Genomic DNA, 24,663 nt, shown 5'->3' on the forward strand with positions numbered 1-24,663 from the left:
GTGCCCTGGGCTCACTGCAGCCTGTATCCGGGTTGCTCTGGCTGCTGGAAGTGCCAGGTTTGCTGCTTTCAAGCTGCTGAAGATGAGGAAGGAGCTGGGGATCTCTTGGTGAGTTTTGCTCTCGAGTATCCCCAGAAGAGCAGTGTGTTGGTGTCACCTCTGATACCAGTGCATGACCTAGGAAAATCAGCACGTGAGCTCTCGCCGGCGATTATATGGCAGTGCAGAAATGGCCAATGCAGCTGCAAGAGGAATGTGTGCCCCGGCAGGCTCCCCTGCTTCAGTGCCCCACTGAAGTGATGGATAAACCCGGAGGCATCTCAGCACCAAATTAATCTTCCCTTGGTAATTGCCTGAACAATTGCTTGTGGTGTGTTGGATGTCACGCTGAGCCGTTGTGCTGCTGCTCGTGCTTCTCCGAATGGCCCCACAGCGAGGGCTGCTTGCACTTGGGTGTGCCACGTCCTAGTGAGGCACCTGAGCCAGATCAACTTTTTTTTTTAAATGTGAAAAAGTACAATGAATCCCAGGTGGTCAGCCCAACCAGCTTGATGTCTTGTCTCTTGCAGTGACTAATAACCCATGCTTTACAGCAAAAATAAATTGCCTGCCGAGGTACTGACTCATACAGGCTGTTACGTGAGGGGGAGAGGTTCTCTCTCTTTCTCCAAGTAGCCAAACTGCCTCTAGCCTGCAGCTTTGTCCCCTCTACGAGTGCAGGAGGATCCTTCAGGCTGAGGAGAGCCCTTCACTGTCTGTACTGGAAGAAATGGCAAAGCCTTGGTTTTGCAGACACTCCGTGGCTGCAGGTCGGGGCAGTCCCCCTGCAGTGACTGGGAACTGTGTGGGTTCACAGTACCAGCCCGTGGTGATGCTTTATTTATTTATAAAGTTTATTGCTTTATTTCAGCCCTTTTGCAATGCCCAGCTGTCATCCTGCTCTTGTTACTTCCCCCAGCCCCCAAAAGGTCAAAATGCCTTTCGGTTTCTTGTGTGCATCTGTCTGTTCAGAACTGTATCATCCTTGCTCAGGTACGCAGCTATGAAGCTGTTGTTGGGAGGAGAGTATCGCTTCAACATCAGCCCCTTCGGATTTCCACTTCATGTGCTTGAAGGGAAGTTAAATAAACAACTCCTTTTAGTTCGTCTCAAACTCTTCACCCCTAAGAAAACGTGAAGCCAAGTGGAATCAGGGAAGGACTGCATAGCAAGGAGTTTGTCCATGAAATGCATTGGTTTATAATTGCCTCATTAAGTCAAGTTTTGATGGATTATATGACCTTACCCAATGCAATCTGACATAATGGGAAGCTGTCAGAAGTTCTGGAACAGCAGAGCGATATTCACTTGACTGGGGTTTTTGCTGGTGTATAGCTGTGTCGATCACTCGCGGTGGTTATATGCATTAAGATCGCTTTGGCATGAGAAAAGGCAAGGCCATTAATGCTTTTTGTCACAATTACTTGACAGGCTTGTTGTTCCACCAGGAATTAATGCCTTGCTGGTAGCACAGGCGTGTTGTGCCGTGGTGTGATGGGGTGCGTGTGGGCCTCGGGGATTTCTGCCAGTGCCTTCCAGGGCTCTGTCCATCAGATGTTAGCCGGGGTCACAGCTGATACCAGCACAGCCATTCCCTGCAACCCACAGGTTAATTTTCAGCTGAGGATAACGGAGATATTTTTAATTATTTGATGAGCATTTAGTAAACATGGTTTGAATAGGCCCCTCCACAGCCTGTCACAGTGCAGCTCTGTTGCGGAGAGGGGTATAGCAAATGGAGGTGTCGTGTCCAAGGAAAAATGAGCGTGCTTGGCAGCTGGGGCTGGTTTTGCCACACCAGCCACAAGGGAACAGGAGCCCTGCCTCATTTCCTGGCTTGTGGAGGCAGCTTGTGCAATGGAGAGATACAAGAACATCCTCCTCTTTCCATGGTAGAAGAATGTTGTAGGTCTGAAACTGTTTAAATAAGGCTTTTGGCCGCCCAAAAGCTCAAAATATCTTGGATATTTTTCTTCAGAACAGAAAGAAAGAAAAAAGCACCTTCAATTAAGTCATTATGCTGCATTTGTTTTCCAAAGCATGCAAAAAAGAAAATAACAATTTAAAATACAGTTCCTCTTGTCTCTTCCATTTCTTCCTTAGACTCTTTTCCTTAGACTCTCCCAGTTGTTAAATTAACTTCTGGGTTCAGCTCAAATTTAAGATTTCTTTGTCCCTGTTCACTTATCCCTTTCTTCTCCCCATCCTTTTGCAGAACAATTTATAATGAATGAAGTTTTTCGCAACAGTATTTCCATGCATAGGTCTGACTCACCCTGCACATCTTTCCTTAAATAAGATGATGCTGGTGTTTTTTACATCGTGAGTGGTTCTACTTAATTACCAAGAGCTGGACCATTGACTCGGATGAAGCTCCGCTATGTGTAAATGCTCTTACAAGCCTTGATTAGGATGACAGGTTTTGACAGCTGAGTCAGACAGAAACCTTGAAATATGCCATTTGGGGCTGTTTGTTGGTGATAATGAGTCTAAACTGCCACAGGCTCTATTCTTTTTTTCAAAAGTTGAAAGCTTTCTCCTTCGTCAGGACAAGTGCGTTCATCAGATTGTCTTGAAATGGATGCAGTGCTGCCTGTTCTGCGACGGTCACTGCTGCGGGTACTTGTGAAGAAAATAAGTGATGTTTAGGAAGAGTTTGGAGAGAAGTTTATTTGCATTGAAGAACACTGAGAGGTTGATTTCCATAATCACTTCTGAGGTTTGTGGGAACAAAATGAATTCTGAATCAGAACACATCTGAACTTAAAAATGTTCCAAAGAAGTAAAATTTCACAGAATCCATCATGAAAACACAGAAACGTGTTTCCAGGTGAGTAGATTGCTGTCTAGTCTGTCTGTGGGACTTTGGCTGAATGTGGCATTATTCATGTCAGCCTCGCTCCAGCTCCTTGGCAGCAGGTGGTACAAGGTAGAAAATTCACACTGGGCTCAATTTGCTGTTCTGGGGGCTTGCAGCCTCTGTGGCTCCATGGATCCTCATGCTTCCAGGCCAGGAATGAATTTGTAAGTGTCAGACAAGGCTGAGCAGGCTCTTTAGCCCCCCAGTTAGCTTGGCCACTGTGACATGTCCTTGTGCTCGCAGCATAAGAAGTGGAGACACAATCGCACACCCTTCTGATTCAGCCTGCAGCACCCCTCGGATCCTGACTCTCTGTGCAGCCCGATCCGTGAGACAGCTGGTCCATCCCTCCTTATCTCTCTCTTCCCTGTTCGAGATTGCTCTGACTGACCCTGAAACCAGTTTGTTTCTGAGCAGCCTCTTTGCTGTGACTTCTGTGGACTCGGAAACCTTGGAGAAATGCAGCAGAGCCAGGCAGGATGGCCAGGACACAGGCAAGGCTCCGCTGGGTGCCCATAAAAATGGAGCTGCTTCTATTGACTTTTCTTAGTACCTGCAAGTGCTCTGGAACAGAATATATTTCATCAGAAAACTCCTTTAGTGCTGTTCCTTCTCTCTGTACTCATCCAATTCCTCATTCCCATTCCCCCTCTTCTCTTTGCCTCTTTTTTTATATCCACCAGGGGCTGATATTGGGCTTTCAGCCCCTTGCAAGCAGCCAGAGCTGGCATGTTTTGGGAAAATACAAGCCCAGGAGACAGCATGGAAATGTGAACATTTCTCTGGGGGCACAGAGGAAGCCTCAATGCTTAAACCAAGTCCTGATAAACTCTAGGGAGCTTTTACTGTAATGACATTCTTTGGCAAGAACTGCCATTCGTTCAGGGCTGCCATGCACTGTTTTTCCAGTAAGAGCTCCGACTTCACCTGGGTATCTCTCTGGTGATTATGGGAGTGAACCTAAATGTCTGGAGAGAATATGCTAAACTTCACCATCACTGGTGACGGGACTCGGGAATACCTACCTCTGCAAGCCTAAGGGCTCAGGCATCTGCTTTATGTGGGCTATCTGCAAATTACACCCCCAAGAAGCTTAAGGGAATGAAATAATCTGTACTGACAGTGCATGGTAGGAAATGTCCTTCCTTACCCAACCTGCTGACACATGGCTTCCACGTGGAAGCAAAGGCAGGTTGACGACTGAGAGCAAGTCAAAATCACACTGAGTTTGACCTGGGGTAGGTACTGCAGAAAGAAATAGAGGAAAGAGGAGATTTGCTCCAGAAATGTTCCTTCTGCTTCTTATCTGTCCAAGATGCTGGTGAGATAACTCAGCTTCTTCAGCCAGAAGCACTGGTTGTGTTTTGCTTTGCAGTTCCATCTCTGAAAGAGTCTTTTGTTTCCCTTAGTACCAGACAAGAAGAGCGGAGCTTCCGAACAGTTGCAATAAGCCCATGGCTTCATTTCCAAGTGGTGTCTCTTGAGAACATGAAGAAGGTGGGGGTGTTCAGGAGCAGTGAGCTGGTTGAATCCCACTGGGGATGGCAGCTTCAGGGGTCAGGAGACCCCCTGATTAATGGGGAGTGACAAGCCAGCAGGGAAGCTCTGGCACGCAAGCCAAGATCCTTGGTGGAAATTAGTGGGAGAGGGGAGAGGCAGCAAGAAATTTGGGGACAGCCTTTATCTTGCAGCTCTCATCAGTGTTGAGCTCTGGCTGCAGGAATCCTTAATTCAAAGGAGCAAATGAAATTGCTTTTCTTCCCAAATAAGCTTAGCTCCTTGTATTGCAGCTCTGATCGCTGTAACCTCCGGGTGCTTTGCAGTCTCGAATGCATTTGGTCTCTCGGGAGCGTTGGTGGGGGAATGTGCTCCTCTCCCTGTTTTCTGCTGGGTGGGTGAGGCAGGAGCCCTGCTGACTGCAAGGGGTTGGCTCAGCGTCATGTGGCATGGCCCATCCTGCCACAAATCTGCATGTGATGCTTTCAAAATTGTTAGAGCTGTATGAGCCTTTTTGGGGGGGCAATTTAAATTCTGCGACCACATTCCCTAGACATAAGCATGAGCTTAGCGTGAGTGGCTGGAAGTAGCTACCCGAATCCTTAACTGCTCTGCCAGGCCTGTGCTCTTCCACTGCTCGAAGCTTTTGATATCCCCAGCTTCCCCTTCTGTAGCTGCAGTCTGGCTGGTAAGATGCAGCACACAGGCGGCAGATCTCCAACGTGATCTGCTTTCTGTGCTGCCTTAGATTTACTGTCAAGTTTTTTATTTCGTAATAGCGCCAAAAGCCCAAACTGATTCTCTTGAAATGCAGCAGTTCCACGACACCAAGTGGCTGTTGTCTCAAAAGGTTCTCGTGGTCTTTGAAACAGTGAGAAAATATCAAAGGGAAGGGAGTTAAATGCCAGGGAGCCAGTAGAAACCTGCAGAGGGATCAGTGCCCCAGACCGGTGTTAAAACATTTGAAAACTTCATAACATGAAGCCTACTGCAGTCCCGCACGGTGTGATTAATAACTGCAGCAAGCGAGATGGCATTCTGTGCTGTCTCTAGCCTCACTGTGTCTAGCAGAAACCTGGACTTATGCAACCAGCAGAATATATGGTGGTAGAGAAGGATCAGGCAAGGGCTTACTCGGGAAGTAGTGCCTGGGGGAGGCTGCGTCCCCTTGCTTTGGAGGAGATTGCTCAGTGTTGCCCAAGGGCATGGTGTGTGTGTGTGTGGTGTCTCCCTGTGCTCCAGCAGCCTCATGTGTTGCGTGTGCTTGTTGGGAACAGAGCTACAGCAGTCGGTGATACCCAGGTTGACCTCTTGGGCAGGGGAACTTGCCTCCCAGCATCACCTCCGGAGGACGATGCCTACAGGTTTGCCTGAGGGCTGCCTGTAAAACACAGGCTAGGAGCTTTGGGCACACTTACGGCTGGCAGCTGTGACTCGGGGGGCCTGGCAGAGGCGAATGGGGATATCTTTCTATATCTTTCTGCATCCTTCAATCCTTAGGGTCGTCCTGCTGAAAGCCTACCGCCCGCTTGGGTTTGTGGCAGACAGTCAACGTGCCTATGGTTGATAAAAATGCAGGATGATAGCGCTGTCTGCTTTCCTGTTTGATATCATCTAGGATGCTCCAACGCTGAGAAACACCTAATGATGCTGCTGGCTGGGGAGCAGCCTCTTCCATGGCATATAGGATGGCTTTGCTGCCCGGGTAGGATTAACCAGGAGCCTGGAGAGAGAAGGATTGCCCAGGCTGAAGCAGAGCACGAGGCTGTTCTCGCTTCTTGCTGGGCGAGAGGCAGCCGCTGCGTGCTGCTGACTCACGTAATGACCCTTGTGCTAATGCCGTTCCCTATCATTTGGCACAAAAATAAAACTGCTAAATTGAGACCAATTTGAAACTTGCGTGGCTTGCTTTGGAAAACGCTTAATGGCTGCTATACTTCAACTCTAGGGCTGTGATTGGGAAAGGAGGGAAAAGTAAATAGTTTGGATTAACTTATCGAAATTAAACTGTTAGTATTGAACTTTCCTAAATCCCACCCACATCTTGGCTCAAATCAAACAGCTTCAGCTCGTTTGTGAGAAGCAGAGGGTGAAGCGAAGTGGGAATAGGACATGAAAGAGCGCCGTATTACCTGAATGCAAACCGAAGTGTTTCCATCCTGACAGTACTGAGTGGCTTTGAAGGATTTTCACCCCTTAAATCCTTAGCATTTGGAGGCGGTGGTTTCAGCCTTCAGATGAAAAGGGAGCAACTTGCTGCCCTGACTGTAGAATAAAATTTGAAAGCAGTGGGAGTGCAATCTACAGGATTAGCTATCGGGCTGGCCATAAAGCAGAAATGTTTCCGTAACAGGTTATTAAGAGATCTCGTGATTACTCTGTCATGAAATCAGGGCCTACAGGACCCAGGTGGTCTGTGGTGGCTTGTCACCTTCTACAGTGTCCAGCCAGACCCTGTGTTGATAATGTGGACCAACCTTGCTGCTGCAGAGAGCAGCAGCTCTGTAGGTGTTTGTACAGTAAGGCAGACAGCGACATCGTGTCTAAGATGATTTTCCTTCTCCGTTTGTCCTGCACAATGCTGCAGCAGGGAGGAAAATGTGAACTGGCCTGAGTGCAAGCAGCTTCTGCAGTCATGGGGCATGTGCAAGCTGTGGCTTTGAGGTCTTCTCGGTCCCCAAGAGCTCATCCCGGCAAAATCCTTAAGTTGCTCAATGCCATCTTGCTTTCCTGTATTGCAGCAGCTCTCTGAAATATTAATTACAGCATCAGAAGGAAATCACCCCCAGATGACCCTCTCTAGCACTGCTTACTCTATGGAGAGTTCAGGCTTCTGTACAGCCCCCGATCCAGGTTTTATAGAAGTGGTAATGGTGGCTCAGTACAGACAACAACTTGAATTGGTTATGTCAGCTCTAACTAATGACATTGAAGACCAATAAAGTGACTCTTAGATTGGTTTGGCATTATTAGTCTCATTATTAATTATGTAGACATGACAGCGGCATTAGTGCTAGTATTAACCATCAAAATAAAATGGAATTGTACTCATAAATCTCACTGATGAGGAATACGTGAAAGATTGCAGCCATCCGCCAAAGGGAAGGAAAGGAAATAGAGTGAGGCTGAGGCGGGACTGAGATGGAGGGGGGAGGTCTGGGGGCGGCAGCGCTGGGCTGTTGTGCCGTCCCTCCTGCTGTGCCCAAGGTTGTGCAGGGGAGCCTGAGCAAAGGGGAGCAGCACCGGGGGTAAACTCTGCCCCTGCCCTGTGTGGATAAGGATGGGTTCCCCCATGGGTGTGGGAACCCATGGGTTCCCCCTCAGGGCACGAATGTTAGCAGGAATCACAGAGTATTACCCTTGCCCTGCTGTCGGTGTGATGTCCTCGCTTGCCTTCATGGCTCGGCTGCCAGACTGATATCTCACCTGGGAAGCATCGCAAAGGGTCTGTCCCTTGTGCGAGGCTGGGATGAGGGCCTGCCCATCTCCCAGGGTGCTTGTGAAAGTCTTACTGCTTGTGGAGAGCACGGGGATCGCAGGTGGCAGACACCAGTGCTTACCAGGAGCGGGCCTGGGGTGCCGCCGGTGGCTGGGGGTGAAGGGAAGCGGCATGGCTGCCCAGCCCCACCGGGGCGGTCCGAGCGCCTTGCTTGGCAGGCAGGGAGAATTCTGCCCTGCTGGGACATGGGGGAGCGGCCCGATTTCCTAGGGTGCTGCATTTTGCACAGCGCTGCTTGTCTGGGGCCGTGCCTCATTAAAATCCGTGCCCTAATGAGCTGACAAGATGGCATCCACCAAAGCTCGCTGTTGGGGCCTGCCCCGCGGCAGCTCTGTCATGGCCGTGTGTGGGTGCAGGAGGTGAGGCCCAAAGGGGCTGGCGGTGCCTGGCAGGGGGTCACACTGCCCCACACCGCCCTTCCGTGGGGGTGGTGGGCACGGGCTGCATCTTAATCTGTGGCGGGAGTGATAGCTCTTTTTATAATGCCTTAAATGAAGTGCGTGATAATTTAATTTGTACATCCATTACTAGCCTACTGCAGGGTTTGTTCTCAGTTGTATCGCTCTAAATGGAGCTTTAAGCACATTAACGGGCTCCTGGGCCTGCTGCCTGGCAGAGCCACGTCCATCCACACATGGCTGTTGGCTCTCTGTTCCCCTAACCCCACTGCCCCCCCCGGGGGGGCTCCTCCTGAGCTGACGGTCACTGCCCCCAGAGACCTCCTTTCCTCCCTCCTGGATGGGCACACATGTTACTGTCGATTAAAGTCTGTTTAAAAACATCAGGGGGTCATTTAAAATATTTAGAGACTGTAAACTATTTCAGAAGTTTAGAGAGACTAAACTTTCAAAGCAGAGAGAGGGCTATTTGCAGGGATGTATTCAGAGTGCAAAAATGTGCAAAAATGAAGCTGCTTCACCTCTGTGTCTGCAGGAAACCGGGGAAATTACTAGCTTCTTTGCAAAGACGTCAGTGAGAAAGTGATTGCTGAAAGGTGCTGGATAAATGTGAGTAATTATTGAAGACCAGGAAGGTCAAGTTTCTTTCCTACAGAGCGTACAGATTTTTAGCATTTTCCATAGATGCAGCTACTATTTGCTGTCTGCATTAGCTATTTCTAATCTTTGAAACGAAGCCAGAATTCTTCTTTTTTTCTTTAAGAGTCACTGCTGCTTCTGAGCTGATGCTGACTCTTGCCTGAGGAGCATTTGAAATCTGCCAGAATGCATGTATTGTCAAAACCAGAAATTGAAAACCTCATGCAGGATCTGTTGCCCCTGTGAGTTATGAGCTTTCCCAATCATCAGGGAGAAGAAATGCCTGCTCTCATCCGCAAGAGCTCTGGATGGACAGAGGCAAAAGAAATCCTTCTCCCTCCTTCCCCGCTCCCGTCGCCACCCAAAACTCTCTCTTTGGGCGGAAAGAAGCTTTGACACAGAGGCACGCACACACACGAGCGCTTTTTGCCTCCCAGTGACCTGCCTGCTTTCTGGCTGTCCCTCCTTCCCGAGGAGCCGGAGCTGCTGAGACACAGGAGAGGAGGAATCCCTGCCCCTCTCTGCGGCCGCACAACCAAATGAATCAAGTGAACAAGGTCTTGAAGATAATTAAGAAGTCGTCGAGGAGGAGGAGGAGATGGAGAGAGGAGCTGAGGGTGGAGGAGGAAGGGGAAAGCCAGGAGCTCTGTGCCCCGGGTGGTTTGTGCCGCCTGCACCTCTGTACTGGTGGTAAGGAAACAGGAATGGTCCTGCTTGTCTGGAGATAACGTGCCTGTATTTGATATCCATTGCTTACATGACAGGAGAGCTTCCTACAGCCAGCCGTGGCTGTCACACTTTTCAAGGGCTTAAAAATATTGGTGGGAGAAGCGGTAAGGGCAGGGAGCTGGGACGGCTGGGTCCCCTTTGTAAACCTTTCCTTGGCTGCACCGGTGTCACTTTGTGCAGCCGCGGAGTGGAGAAAGCAGAGTCTTCTCTGGTGGGATGGTGTTCCTAAAAGTGCAGGGAGAGTACTCAGCTTGTCAAGATTTGTGTTTGATATATATCGCTTCGATGTAAACGTGGAGGTTTGCTCTGTATATTTGTGCGATCAAAAAGCAGTGGGGAATGGGCACATTTGGGTTGCTGTTTCTCTGAGGGACGTTTTTGTCTGCAAAAGTGTGCTACAGCCAAAGCTGGTCTGGACCCAGGTCCTGTTATATCCATCCTTATCTTCCAAGCAAACTGTGCTTTGGCTGTAATGTCACTGAAAACGATTCTGGTTTTAGCCTATCCGGACAAAAGCCAAACAAGAGGAGCCCAGAACCTGGAAAAGGGGCATTTACAGCATTCACTGGCATGGCACCAGCGTGCCTGAACTCCCTGCATGTGGCTGTGACCCAGCAGGGGAAAACGTAAAGGGCTGTGCCCTTGGTCATCAGGCTCTGCTGCCTTTGCTCTGCACTGCTGGCATCAAAGGGATACGGAGCGCTTATGAAACCACCCTTAAGACGAAGCTATGCTCACACCTAATGTAGGTCACTGTTCTTTCATTATCACATTTGAGAGTTTGTTTGCCGTAGTGGTGTTGCAGCGTTTGAACATTTTACAGGCTCGCTCTTTTCCTTTCTCATCCACTGAATTATTTGAGCTGCTTTAATGGAGCCTGTCGTGGAGTGCCTGGTGGCCCTGTTCTGCCACCATCCCGGGCAGCTGGGTGTCTTTGCTGACGGCTGGAGAAGGGCACTTGCTCAGGGTTGCACCAGTGGGCTGCGCGTTATCCCAATGGGGTCAAGTCGTCTCCTCCTTTGGTCTCTCTGAGGTCTCCCTGCTTTTTGCAGGGTATACAAGGACAGAATAGGATATCCGTCCTTGACTGGGTCGTTTTCGCTTGTAGAAGGATTTGATTTGATCAGATTTCATTTACTCATTTTGTTTCCAGTTGCGCAGACTTTCTCCTGTCTAACCTCATCAGGTAGTTCAAGAGTCTGAGATGTGTTTTTGCCACCGTTTCTTCCAGTGAACTATTATTAGCAGTTATTTTTGCTTAAACTTCTCGTGACATTTTCCACATCATCTTTAGCTGTAATCAATCAACAGATGAGAAGGGAAATTAAAAAAATGAAAATATGTAAGTATCAGAAAACAAGAAAGCAGTGGAAATCGTTAGCTAGGCCTAAATTAAGTTATTGCCATGTTTAACCCCATGTGTATTTTAGTTTCTCTTTTTAACAGACAGATGTCAGCTGCGAAATTTCTCACCCAGCAGCTCTCCTGCTGACGGGGAGCAGCAGCGTTGAGGTTTATGTTCAGCCCACATCCTTCTAACCAGCTGTTAAATGTTTGGGCGCTGACATGAAAGATTAGGTGTGCTTTAGTTCTTTTTTTGTTTATCAAAAGAATGTGACTGATTTTTTGAACCCACAGTTAATGGCCAACCTGCATGGGCAACACCAGTTGGGTGGCTTGGGTCCGTCTCAGTATGAGGCAGGCCTGTCCCTCCGAGCTGTGTGTCTATGCTGCTGAGCAGGGAAAGGAGAGGAATCAGTGATTCTTGACCCAAAATAGACATCTCTAACCCGAGGGATGTGTGATTCTCCAGAGAGCCTGTTCCTCTCTGTTGACTGTAAGGGAAGTAGAGGTGACTGGCTAAGGTGTCCCAGGTGGGCTGACTCCTCTCCTGAACGTCCTTTGTAGGGGTTTTGGGAAGCGAATGTCCCAGCTCTACTGCCTGCATACGATTCAGGTGGAGAGACCCACCTTCACAGTCTCTTCTCTAATGGCTCGTTAGAGCGAGGCCTTGCAAGAAGCTGAGCTGATGGCTTTGTTTTTTACCTAAATGCAAGACAGGCAGCGGGTTAATGCCTCTTCTGCCACCTAGATAACAGCGATAGAGATGGATTGCCAGAAAAAAAAATATCTGTTAAGGCAAACGGGGAGAAAAATAGTGCATTCCTGCAGTCAGGTTCTCTGCCGGCAGTTATTCCAGCCAGTTATATCTCCACAATAAAATGTAAATGAATGCAATCATTTATTTTGCAGCCTGGAGGCCCAATGGTATGGAAAGATAAGAGAGCATTTCCCATTGTTTATATGGCAGAGGTGGCTCTGCTGCGTCTGCTGCTGTCTCTCTGATACCTTGGCAGCATCTAAATGTTGCCTTTATTATTAAAAACACATAGATGGGAGTCTAATATCTTAAACAGATTAGCACGGTGTTTACAGAAGCGTCAGCCAGCCCCCGCTCCCCGCGGGCTCTCGGCACTCGTGTGCGTTCTTCAGGAGCGGCGCACAGAAAGCAGAAATGTCATCGGCTGGCCTACGAGTGCTAAGAAAGCAGCGTGCACAGAGCTGAAAGGCAAGGAGCCTGTAACTCGTGCGGTCGTCGCTGGTTGGAGGGGTGAGCAGGGGGGATGGAGGGAACAAAGGGAGCGCGGAGAACAATGGGACATGGCAGTGGCTTTGGGATAATCTCTGATCGTATTTAGGCTCGTTTAATTGGCCTGTCAGTTTTGCACATCTCATGCATTTTCATAAGGATTCCTCTTTGCCTCTCGTTTTATCTCCTTGTAGCTCCTTGGATTTCCCCATGGGCAGGCTCTCGGGGTTTCTTTGTTTTGTTCCCCCCATTTCAAAGCGAGCGCTGAGTTGCCTGGCTTTGTGGTGTCTGAGCAGAAAGGGAGCTTCAACAAAGGGGCTGTTTGGGAAGTCTTGTGTTACCCTAACCAGGGACAGAAATTTGGTAAGGGAGGGGGAACTGTTGGGGACCCAGGTGTGCATGTCATCCATCGTAGCTTTGTACCAGACTAGGGCTCTGGATATAAATCCGCGTCCCAGTAAAGCATACTGCTATGGGGAATAAAAATCTATATTGGAGCAGGTTTTCTATTTATTTATTTGTGCTCTGGCCGCTCCAAAAGCTGAGGTACATTTATTCTTCTGACGTTCCACCCAGTATCAGTTGCCTCCGAAATAGAGAGTTACTCAACTTGTAGGTTAAATAAATACACGCAAAGGGACATTGCTCAGCTTTTCAGATCCGTGTGTTAAATCCCACCCTTCCATTGCTAAGTGATGCCAGACGTAGCTGCTTCATCCTCCCACCAGAAATCCCCCAGGCACGTAATTAAAATGAAGCCGTCCTCATAAAGCCACTGGCTGAGCTCCCCAGCATTGCTCCTGCATTTCTTGTGGCTTTGAAGTTCAGAACTAGGGCTTGGAGGGACGTGAGGACCCACAGGGACACGGCCCTGGCAGGCAATGGAGATGAGGAGCTATGGCGATTGCTGATGGGCTCCTCTCAAAGCCAGTCCTGCCCCATTTGATCTTTGGGGTGAAGGCAAACATCTTCACAGGTCCCTGTCCTGCTGTGGGACCATACCAACATGTACGAAACTACACGGCTGGGCTCTCCAAAGGGTCTGGGTGCTGGAGGTGCCTTTGGGGCTGATAAACCTTGATAGCCTTTGGAAAGTGTCCCATCCGCAGGATTTGGGGTTGGAGCTCTGGCCACCATGGGTCGAAGCCAAGGGATGTCCCAGCCCCTCGTCCTGGTGACGTGGAGGCCAGGCAGGGGCACCTCTCCCTTGCCTGCCTTGGAAGAGGCACCTGTGCTTCATGCCAGTGGAAGAGCAGCTGCCAAAAGGCCCTCTGCGTCCCGTCAGCGGGGTTGTTTTCACATGGCTTTTATGCATTTCATGATGACAGTTTGGTTTGTGGCAATTTATTGTCCTGCAGGGTTGTCTCCTCTGTTTATATCTCATGGGTCTCGTTGTACAGCAGAAAATCACTGCAAAGCTGATAGTTTCGTTTCCAGCAATAAATTCAGATGCTAGAAAAAGAGATTTGTGCATCCCTGCTTCCCTTCTTCAAATGCAGCTGTTCACAGAGCTCTGTGTACCCCCAAGTGTGAGGATGTTGCTTGGTAAAAGTGATGGTAGCTGAAATAGTGTCTCGTGGAACCTCTAAGTAAATGCTTGCCGTGTTTATACGGGAACGCAGGAGGTGATTTGGATCAGGCTGCGCATCGGGGAAGGGGCAGAGATGGGAGAGGAGAGAAAGATCCTTTTGGCAGAGCTCTCTGGTCCTGGCTGTGCCGATGCTGGACCTGCTGCGGGTCCTGCCCCAGCCCTGGGACTTGGCACCAGGGCGTGCTCTGCTTAATGGGAGCAGGATTGTTGCTGGGGGGAAGGGGAAAAGCTAGGAGCAGGAATTCACGTGGGGCTCTGAAGAAGTCAGGGGTAATAGCACTGAGGCAGGGACGCACGTAGCTGGAGGCGAAGGCTCCCAAGGAAGGCAGCAGGCTGGAGACCCTAATCATTGTCTTTACGCCTGTGCCCGACGGTAGTCAGCATACTGTAAATGAAGCAATTATTAGCAGTTATGCTCATATCGTAGGACATAAACCAGTCTATTGAGCTAAAAAGATTTGCCCTTTTTCAACCTTTCTAAGTGATTTCCCTTGTGGTGACCGGCAGGAGGAGAAAGCTGTATTTCCTGAGTGCAGCCCCGTGCCCTTTGAAAGCCCCAGCGTCTCCCATCTCCCTCTTTGCTAAAGGGGTCAGCGAGCTGCATTATTTATAGCTCCTCCTGGGCACCCCGCTTGCATGTCCTGCACTGGCTGTGGAAAGGGGTTGCTGGCATACACAGGAGATTCAAAGGTGACGGAGAGCTCCCGGCTGGTTATGGGGTGTCTAACTTCCAGCAAATAGTACAGAGAAAGCTTTTGATCAAACAGAGTCAATCCATTGTTACTAAATCTATCTTTCGCTGTGAAAATACTCTGTTTCAACATTTTCAGCAATTAAACCCTTCTTCATCTGGACTGTTTGGTGCTAGAAATTAATTAGCTGATAATATCCTCTTTAGAATAAAGACAAATGTTTTCATGTCTTTGCTGAAGGCTAATATTTGCAAAAAGAAAAAGAAAAGTAGATGAATTCCTTAAACCTCAGTAATCTTGCCCTGATAAATATACTTCCACACCGTTAAGCTTTCCATAAATTTACGCGTGCCTCTTGATCACCCATCATATTATGCGAAGTTCCAGGGAGAGGCTAAATCACAGCCTCAGAAACAGGTTTGAGCTTTCAGGAGACTGAAGTCAGATTAAATCTACTTCTTCCAGCTCAGGGTCACCTGTGAAAAATGCCAAGGAAGTGGTTAAGAGTGAAAATATATAATGGGACAGATGGCTTTTTTCTTCGCGAGTGTGTATGTGAGTGCTCCTGTAGCTAGAGATGGTGTCCAAATCCTGCTTGCTTATCACGTAGTTGTTGAAGCTGGGTAGTTTTGTCCTTTTTGCAGCTGGATCTCGAGTTATTCTGTGGATGAAACAAGCACAGGTAAACCTGGAGGCCGAACACCTGATTCCTTAGGGAAGGACAGATTCTCAGAACACTCTGCAGCGCTTGCTTTGGCAGCATTTTGCCAGTAAATAATAGAAATGAGTAAGTAAATTCGGGTAGGACAGGAGTTTTATACATCTCCAAGTCCCGTATTTCCTCTGACCAGTCTGAAGCCCCACCTGTGTGGTGCCTCAACGCTGACCTTGGAGCAAACTGATGGGACCAACCCATTAAAAAGGAAATGCAAACAGGGAGTGAGAGCTTCAGGGTCCCTGGCTATAACATGTGGCTTTGAGGCAGTTTTTAGAGGTCAACATAAAATAATGTGCAGAGTGAAATTGTGGCTGTTGCAGTGGGCTGGGAGTGAGTTTGACATTGCTAATTAAAGAAATGAATGTAGCAATCCCTGGGTGAGGGAGACCTAAGGTGTTTGGGGTAGGAAGGTACTTCAGCAGGAGGGATGATAAATGAGTCTGTACACAGTGGAGGTGGGAGCTGGAGTTCTTGAAATATCCCTCGGATGGCGAAAGTAAAGTAACCCTCTCCGTGGAAAGTATGAAAGTGATGGTAAGTGCTTTTCCAACTACCACCTGTCAGTGAGATTTCATCCATTTTTAATTACGCCATCATGATGGTAATTACTGTAATTTAGGTATTTCCAAACAAGTCTCTAGTTAATTATGGGTGCTGTCAATTCTTGGAAGAGCGAGCGCTGGGTCACCTCTGCAGTTGTGCGGCTCTGGGCCTGATAACCACAGGCGTTGGCAGACCTGCGCCTACTGTCAGACAGGGTAAGAGAATCAGGCCTTTCGTGAACGGAAAAATGCTTAAAGGAGGAAAAATTAATGATGAGGTTTCAAATGGATGTATGCATTTAATTAGGATTTAATTTAATTTTGGCCTCTGTCTCCTCTGCTCAAACCACACTTGCTGTGACACAGGACCGTTGGCACGGTGTGGGCAAAATGAGCTCCCGGATGGGGTCTCAGTAAGCAACCATAATATAGTGGTGTTTAATAATACTAATAACGTTCAATTTCATGGGTCTTTATGCCCTCTTGAGCACTCTGCCGTTGATTAATAATAGTTTAACTTGGAACTTCCAATCTTTTGCTTAAAAAACAAAGTAGTTATTTACTAGGTGGTAAATAACCAGTAACAGCAAGTCTTCCAGCACAAACGCACTACGTGTATTTCCTCGCAGGAACAGCACTGATTCTGCGTGATCGTTTTAAGTTCCCCAGCACAACGTGCCTGAAGTGCTGCTGTTTAATTTCAAAGCTCAGCTGCGTGTTGCAGACACCGCAGAGCTTTCCTAGCCTCCTTTCTGGGGTGAGGAAGAGCAATGATGCTCTGTAAGTAACGGTTAGATTTGTGTATTTTCTCTTAACAGCTCTCACAGTAAAAGTGCAGCTGGCACTTAAACCGGGTAATGAGCACCTGCTTAAAAGGGAAACGACTTCTGGCCTTTGGCATGCTAACTTGTCTGGAGCTGTTACTAACTAATTGCTTCATTAGCACGGCAGCGATGTAAAATGCAGCGAGAAGGCTGGTGGGAGCACATACATGGAGGCAGCGTGACCCCCGTCTGGGCTGGCATCTGCAGCCAGCGCTTGCGAGAGGCTTTCGCTCTTCTGACTAAATTGGCAGTCAGAGCGAGTGGCGGCACAGCACACGGAGATAAGGCTGTTTTAATTTCTTGCTTCAGGAGACTCAGCTGTCTCCTTGGAAAGACTGATGCCTTGTCCGTGGTTATGCAGAATGCACAAGCATACTGTAGCGTTTAATTATTAAAGAACATTTTCAGCATTTCCAGGAAAAACAGAATATGGTCTTTGGCTGAATCCTGGCAGCAGCGTTCCACCTGCAAAGCCACGCTTCTTGCCATGGGAAATGGGCCGTACTGCTTTGTTTGCCACTCTCTGGGACAATACAACTCTCCTAACCCCGTTTGTATCTGTTGCCAAACGTATGCAATTTTTTCTTGCAGTTAAATAGCTGCTGTTATGTACCGGTAGCATTTCCAAGTAGGTACCTGGCTTCTCTTACGCTCTGCATTACATGTAAGCAGGAAAAAAGAAAAGATGGACCAAGCAGCAAGCACCTGAGCTTTTGGTTTGCTGTGGATGCGGATAAAACTGCGCATCACCACTGAAACACTGCTTGGGAAGGATATAAGAACGCTTTTACAGGTGGGTTGTTGAGAACTTGTCAGCCGATAAATTAATGATAGTAGGAGGAGACATCTAGGTAATACTAATAGGGCTCAAGTGAGAAGCTCAGAAAAGGAACATAGATGTAAATGTTTAAATTAGCTTTCTTCTTAGCCTTGGGACATAATCCAAATGCTGTTCTCCCACTTGAATTGCTGAAAAGTGCCCGTAAAATCGTACGCATTCAGCCTTCCTGCCATTCCGGGGTGTGAATTATGGAAAGGACAACTAGGAAGACAGCAGCAGCACGTAGCTTTCACCCCTGGTCTTCACTGCTCTTTAAATCATCCTCATTGAATTCTAGTCTCAGTTTAATCTAGATACAAAGCATTGGTGTCTCGGGGGTTTGGGTTGGAGGTAAAGTCCCCCTAAGTGCCGCTTTTGAAACTGGGAGCGTGGTGCATCCACACAGCAAATGCTCTGCTGAGAACTGGACACTTCTCCGAAGAGCCCCTTGCTGGCTCCTTGCAGCTGATGCTGCGGAGGTCAAGGGTCTGGAGAAGTTCAAATTCAGGGAAATGACTGCACATAGCTGAGAGTTAACGGCGTCGTTTCTCACAGTGAGGCCTGCTGTGAGGCTGGTGAATTTGTAAAAAGTTGCACGGGGTGTTCAGGGCATGTGTCAGAGAAGTCACCCGCGGATGCAGAAAATAAGGCAGACTTGAAATCCGGGGGGTGAAGGTTAATGACTGAAACCTGTTTGTCTGCCTCGCTGAAATCCGTTTCATGACAGACTGTCACTTTCTTAAGTTATTGTCAGGGTAATTAAACCTCATAGCACCGTGTCAAACGTCCCCCCCCCGTTGGTGCTCTGTTGGAGGCTGTGGCACCGCACAGGGAAGGCTACAGCCACGCTAATTAGGACCAGGGGATGTACTCGTAAAGCGTAATTTAGACCATTTCCTTTTGGGAATTGTCTACTAATCGAGCGTGGTTTCAGTGAAACCATTCATCATTCATGCTGTCACTGGATCCATTTATTAAGGATCATCAGTTAAAGCAGTACAGGTGTCAGTGTGTCAGTGTCTTCTCCCAAATCTGTGGTACTGACGGTGTCAGCCCACGAGGAGAAGCGAGTTCAGCTTTGGCGAGCTGTCAGTGTGCCCCCCAGCACTTGTTAGCAGCACATTTGATTTAAGAGGCAGCAAGAAGTGGGGAGCTTGGGGTCTGCTCCGTGGCTCTGGGGGGGATGTAGGTGGCTGCTGGCTACCCTGGTGCTGCTGCTTCCCACCTGGGCTGGGGGTGTTCCTGCAGCAGGCAGGATTGCTTCATCGCCCACACACGGCTCAGTCATCTCCGGGAGTCCATGGGATGTCTGATTTTTATTGATCGCCTCGTCCCGAGTTTGGTTCAGGACATTGCCGTATTGGATCCGGTGTCTCCGCATTGACCCAGCTTGCTTATCGAAGGCAGACTGTTTGTCTCCAAGTGCTTCAGTGCCGCATTCGGCCGATGTTTGCTTCCCACAGAGCTCCCAGCCTCTTAGGGGAGAGCTGCTGTCTGCTAATTGCAGTGGCTTATCTTAACGTGTCCTATTGAATGAGTAGTTGGGTGAGATATCTTTAGCCTGTCGCTGGGCAGCATTGGACGTGTTTTTACTAGACAGAGCTATACAACAAAATCTGGGTACCAAGGGCAAGATTTTAACAAAGTGCTGTATGAGGAGAAGGCAGGTTGCATCTTACCTTTTCCTGGCAATACCTGAAATTATTCCAATCAGGAATTGCTTGTGTGCTATTTATTGAGCACAACCACCTGCAGTGAACTGTCGTTACTTTGCTTTCTTTTTTTAATGGCAGTTGTACACTGGTGAACCAGCTCAGTCCCGTCCGATCTATAGTGATGACAAAATGGCTGTTAGCCCAGTATCTGGGAATGTCCGCTTTTACTTTTTGCAGACACTGTGCAAATATCTAATGAAAAAAAAAAAAGCTGCTTTCCACGGAAATCTTCATGTTTCTTCCCAAAAACCCGGGTTCATGGGTCTTCCCACTGACAGTACCTGTAGTCACACAGAATCGAAATAAAACTAAGGTTGGAACATCCTTTAAGCTAGTGAAGAGAAGATGAAAATAATATGAAGAAATTCACAATGGCAGTGCTATCCGTATTTGTAACGTTAATGCATTCATCCATAAATGTACCTGTTTGCAAGAGAAATACTGCCTTTTAAAATGTTTTAGTGCAGTGTGTAATTTTCAGGATATGGATTAGACACACAGGATTTTGCATTATTATTCCTGAGGAAGGAAACAAGCTGTATAGCAACTTCAAGGAGGGAATGAACTAATATATTGTAAGCTCTACTTGGAATAGGTACTGCGCTTTTAATTTTGTTCTGAAAGATATTTTTAAATGCTTACATGAAGAGAAGACTGTTTTCATCCTTACCATTCCTCCACAATTTGCCATTATAAAAAAAAAAGAGGTAATAATTGCCAGATAAGCAGAGAAGTGCCTACATACATTCTGAATACTGTATATTCATTAATCACACTGCATTTTGCTTTATTTTTTGTGATGCTCAGTGTATATCTATTTTCATTATCCTCTTGCATTATTTGCAATGGATTCTAAGGCTTGGCAGAGCCACTTCAAATACCAGACTTGATAAATGCTAATAGATTTCCCATTATACAAATGCTTTTTTATCCTCTTAGTTTAATTGCTGCATTTCTCACTCCTTTTATTGTGTGCTTTTGATGACCAGTGTCCCCACAGCCATTTCCTTAGCTGAACCGAGGCTGGGATTTATGCGCGGTCGAGCTGGAAGCGTGCTTGTTTCGGTATCAAAGACGAGCAGCTGCCTTCTGTTTGCGACTGGAATTTCCTCTGAGGTGAAACCAAATGTCTTGGGACATGCAGGTAATTCCCCAGCTAACCAAGTTCTCCGAGCCTCTCAGGGGAGGGCAAACTAGATCTTAATATACGGGTTTATGCCTGAACGTGCTTAAATTCCAGCAATGACCCCAGGGAGAGGAAGGAATGGCACAGTTCACCTCGTCTTGTTCGTAGACTGGTATTTCGGCATCATTAAACAAGGTGAAGTCTGGTTCAAAATGATATTTCAGTTGGGCAAACCTTATAAATTCCTCTGCTACGGCTCCAGCAAAGTTAATTGGAGACACATCTGCTTCGCAGAGGTGAGAGAAGGAAAAGCAACTTGAGACGAGCAAGCAACAGTGGGCAGAGACCTGGGGGTTAGCTCTCAGTCTGCCTAAGAAATACAACATCTGGGGCTCCGTGTGGGTGCGCATCATCCAGTAACACCCTATTTCCAGGCCTGTACAATAAACCCCGCAGGGCTTAAAGTCCGTTTGCGAAGCCTAACCTTCACTGCTTGCCTGAAATGGTCAGTGCAGATGGCTTCTCTGCACGAAGAGGTGGTGGAGGAAAAGAGGGACCCACGTCTGCAGAGGGAAGCAGAGATCAGGGAGGGAAAGGGGCAGGGCAGGGCGTTGGGGTGTTTTGGGGTAAGAAGCCAGTGCTTTTAGACCCCAGTCTGGTGGTTGCTTTCTGGGAGAAAATCTCATGTGCATCTTATTATTGAGCTTTTTCTTGCAGCTGTGGCAGAGGCAGGGAGATCAGCCTGGCCCCGTCATCACCCCCACGTGCCTGGCTTAGCAATGCTCCCAGGGAGAGCGCTGAGAGCAGCGTGCTTCTTGTGCGCTGCGAACATGCTCAGGCTGTTCATCTTCTGTACGAGGCTTTAGACATACACATTACATCTAAATTGATCTATACTTAATATATATGTACACACCTGTCAATGCTTTCAACTCTGTATTTTAAAGAAAACAAGATCGAGTCGAGAAGAAAATCTCTTGTGCTGTTACATAAAGATTGATCTCTGAAGCACTGAAGGCTTATCGAGTTTAGAGGGTCTGTAATTGGAATTCTTGGATTTGAAATTCAGTGTGAGCTCCTCTGGGACTGCTGTTTGTGCTGTGCCATAACGCTGCCATGCCTTCCGAGCAGCTCCCTCTTCGCTCTCGGCTTGCCAGAAAGCTTTCTGGGTTAGCCCGTGTTATGCTTTCCTTTGGGTTCCAGACTTGTTTGAGTTTGGATTTACCAAATTGTGTGTGTCCTGAAAAGTGGGATGGTGACCTTGGTAATTAGGAGCAAAGGCTCAGTGGCAGAGCGCAGCTAAGATCAGGTGTTGGATGTGAAACGTTCTGTGTCATGTCTCTAAAGGGACTCCTAAAAAGATGCTCTGTCTTGTTGCCTGCAGCAGTTGGTCTACAGAAAGAAATTGGGATCTCCTAAGTCAACTGTGGGATCAGCAGAAATGTTTGCTAGACAAGGTGCTCAGAGATGTTGTGTCAGTAAATCCCAAATGTCCATCTATTACGGGCACCCTTTAACCCTCAGGCACTGGTTTGGGAATGGGGATTTCTTCTGTAAACCCACAGTTTCCCCATGAGTTCCCAGAAGGGACCTTTTGGCTCACTCTGACTGTGGTAAGAAGCAATGGGAAACCACTTCTGCTGTCGTCTGAATTCCCAGAGAGAGGGCGAGGAATAATTTGCTTCTTCAGCTGCTAGAAAGCATTGGGTGAGGCTCAGCTTGGTGGAAAAGGCCATACAAAGCGTATGTACTACTCCTGGCGTAATTTGGGTCTAAAAGTCAGATGAAAGGAAGTAGTAACACATAGGTCAGGCAGAGTCTTCGGCAAGCGTCCTTCTCCCAGAAGGGTGTGGGGAAGAGCAGGGCCGGGCAGGGAAGGCAGCAGGACCTCATGTGCCGCCACGAACCCTTCCAAAGCCCTTCCATCCCAAAGGGAGCAGGAGGAGTCCTCGTCTCTCCGTGCAATCCCTTTGGACTTGGGAAATGTGCTAAGAACACAGAGGTAGGAGAGCAAGCGGGTGTTGGGGGCAGAGCATACAGTCTGTCCAGTCACTAACAGTCAGACTAAAATGTGCTGCCACAGAAAGGCAAAGTGCAGTGCCTCGCTGGCCCGGGGATGCAGGTGGGGACCTGTGCGGTGAGAGGGCTGGAAACCAGGGGCAAGATTTTGTTGTGCACCTGCTCTGCAATTTAGCGTCTTGAGCACTGCCAGGCCATGCAAGTCTGCATTTACTCTGCGTTGAGAAGACAAATGAATATGACCGTGCTTGGTAAAGTCTTAGTGGTAAACCGCTGCTGGTGTTCTTTCTCAGACAATCAAAAGTCCGGAAAATTATTCATTTGGAAATCCGATCGTTGGTGACAGAGAAAAAAGAGAAAAGTGAGAAAAGTGTGCGAAAAGTGCAATTGATATCAGAACAGTGAGCTGAATAAAAGAGCAGGTATCTTCTGCATCTGCTGTGTCTTCTCAGCTAGGTCTGTCTGTACCTCAAAGAGCTCTTCCTTGGAAAGGTTTCTTACGCTCTCTGATGTAAAAGTATTTCACCGTATTGTGCTGCCCGTATTTGACAGGGGGTAATCTGGGGACTGTCTTGGCACCATGTGATCCACAGGTTTGTTTCTTCATGTCCCCTTCTGCAGGCAGGAGGTGGCACTCGGGATACATCAGGCACGTTGTTCGGGGGGCTGATGTTCGCCAGGTGGCCTCTGTGTCCCCAAGGCCAGGGCTTCGCCCTCAGGCCTGCGGGACGTTGGTTTGGGGTTGCTGCAGGCACAAAAACTTCTGCAGAAAAGTTTCCTTAGCGGGACTTGTGCTGTTGGGGCCACTGCCAGCACGTAGCCCAGCAGCACGGGCACTGGTGCTGGGTTTCTGGTGAACTGGTCCCTTAGCAGTCAGGGCTTTTATGTCCTCTGTAAGCTCTGGATTAGCTTCCTGGTGCAGAGCAAGCATGCACCCGTACGTATTAAGGAATAAAGTTGTTTCGCAAATTAATATGTTAATGTAGTGCCAGATTTCCAGCCCTTAACAGCAGGAGGCTGGAGATAGATTTATATACATTAATTGGTGATTTTATTGATCTAGACAAGATAACAAGACAAAGCAGCCCCACGCTCGAGGTCTTGTTGGAAAGGGTCTGTGCCCCCTTTTAGCTCTGCCTGTGCCATCCTCCCCCCAGATCCCTCTCAGTCCCTCTGCAACTACAGAAAGTACAGCTCCATTTCACAGTAATCATAAATTAATTTAAAGCCGGCAGCCCCTCGCAGAGCCAGGCAGAGGTGCGGGGGGAGAAGCTGCACAGAGCCATGTGAGCGAGTGCAGGCGGCTGCGGTCGGGGAAGATGTTCGCTGTCTCGCTCAAGTGCCGGCTCGGGGTGGTGAGACGGAGGAACAAAGGTACGGTGAGAGCAGAGAGCTCGCTCCTGCCCGAACGAGGGACTCGGAGGGGACCCACTGCAATGCTTGCTTTCCCTTAGCTGGACAGGAGGAAAAAAATACTCCACGGTCTGTGTTTGCTTGCTCACCCTCAGCGTGCGTTGGCAGGGGCTGGGGGGAAATAGGATTATTTTACTTTCTTGCATGTCGTGTGTTTTTCAGAGGTATTTTCTGGTGACTCTTTGGATTTTTGTTCTGCCCATCTGCCACGGTTGTTACTACAGTAAAGCAGATTTAGGTGCACGTGTGGAGCTGATCCTTCCCTGGGAGAGGCGCTGGGGTGCTTGTGGACCCCGCGGCACTGTCCGTCAGTCCTGGTGTCTGTCCCCACATGCTCCTTCCAGCAGGGTGTGGGTTGGAAGGATGAGAAAACGGGGTGGATAATGGGGCAGAGTGGTGCCCAAAAATTGGGTTCAAGACGATTTGGGAAGTAAGAAGCAGTAATATGTTAAGTAGATCTCAGCATAAGTCATCCTGAGGCAGGACAGAGTTTCTCTTCTCAAACCTTGCATGCAGCGAGAAGTGGAGAGGTCTCCTGTGCCGGACTCTGACCCCTCGGCCCCGCTCAGTTTGGTGAGCACTACCCGTGTCTGCCAGCCTCCCTGCCAGAGGCTGCTGTGGCTGCAGAGCTGCTGCTTGCACGGTGCTGCGTGGCTGGTGTGTGGTCCCCTCGTGTTGCCCTTCGTTTCGGAAGGGTTTGCATTCAGTGGGGCACAGAGTGATTTCCAGCCCCTGGGAGCTTGGCTTTCAGGTGTGAGCCCTCGACAGTGCTCCGGGGCACTCCTGCAGCAGATCATAGTCCTTGGGTGTGAAGGAGGACGACCAGCATCTTTACAGGGACTGCTGAAGAACAGCAGCCTTTAGAGGCTCGATGTAACTCGGATGTGATTGATTTCAGGCTTCACTGAAGCTATAAGCGTGGCTGTTTGCCTCACACGCGGTTGCTGGCACA

The 24,663-nt window shown here is 48.4% G+C and overlaps 1 protein-coding gene across 6 annotated transcripts in view; it reads left to right on the forward strand.

Annotated features, from left to right (window-relative positions):
- GRIP2 (glutamate receptor interacting protein 2) overlaps window positions 1-24,663 on the forward strand; it is a 246,199-nt gene that overhangs the window by 104,861 nt on the left and 116,675 nt on the right. Inside the window, exon 1 of one of the 6 annotated variants that reach the window (XM_067002989.1) lies at window positions 23,603-23,672. The exons of the other annotated variants lie outside the window; for them this stretch is intronic. Within the exon in view, the coding sequence (XP_066859090.1) occupies window positions 23,618-23,672 (55 nt within the window). The 5' untranslated portion in view covers window positions 23,603-23,617. Of the gene's footprint in view, window positions 1-23,602; window positions 23,673-24,663 lie in introns of those variants that run through there. 6 annotated transcript variants of the gene reach the window in all.

The sequence above is a fragment of the Anser cygnoides genome, chromosome 10, assembly GCF_040182565.1.
Source record: "Anser cygnoides isolate HZ-2024a breed goose chromosome 10, Taihu_goose_T2T_genome, whole genome shotgun sequence".
NCBI classification, from domain to species: Eukaryota; Metazoa; Chordata; class Aves; order Anseriformes; family Anatidae; genus Anser; species Anser cygnoides.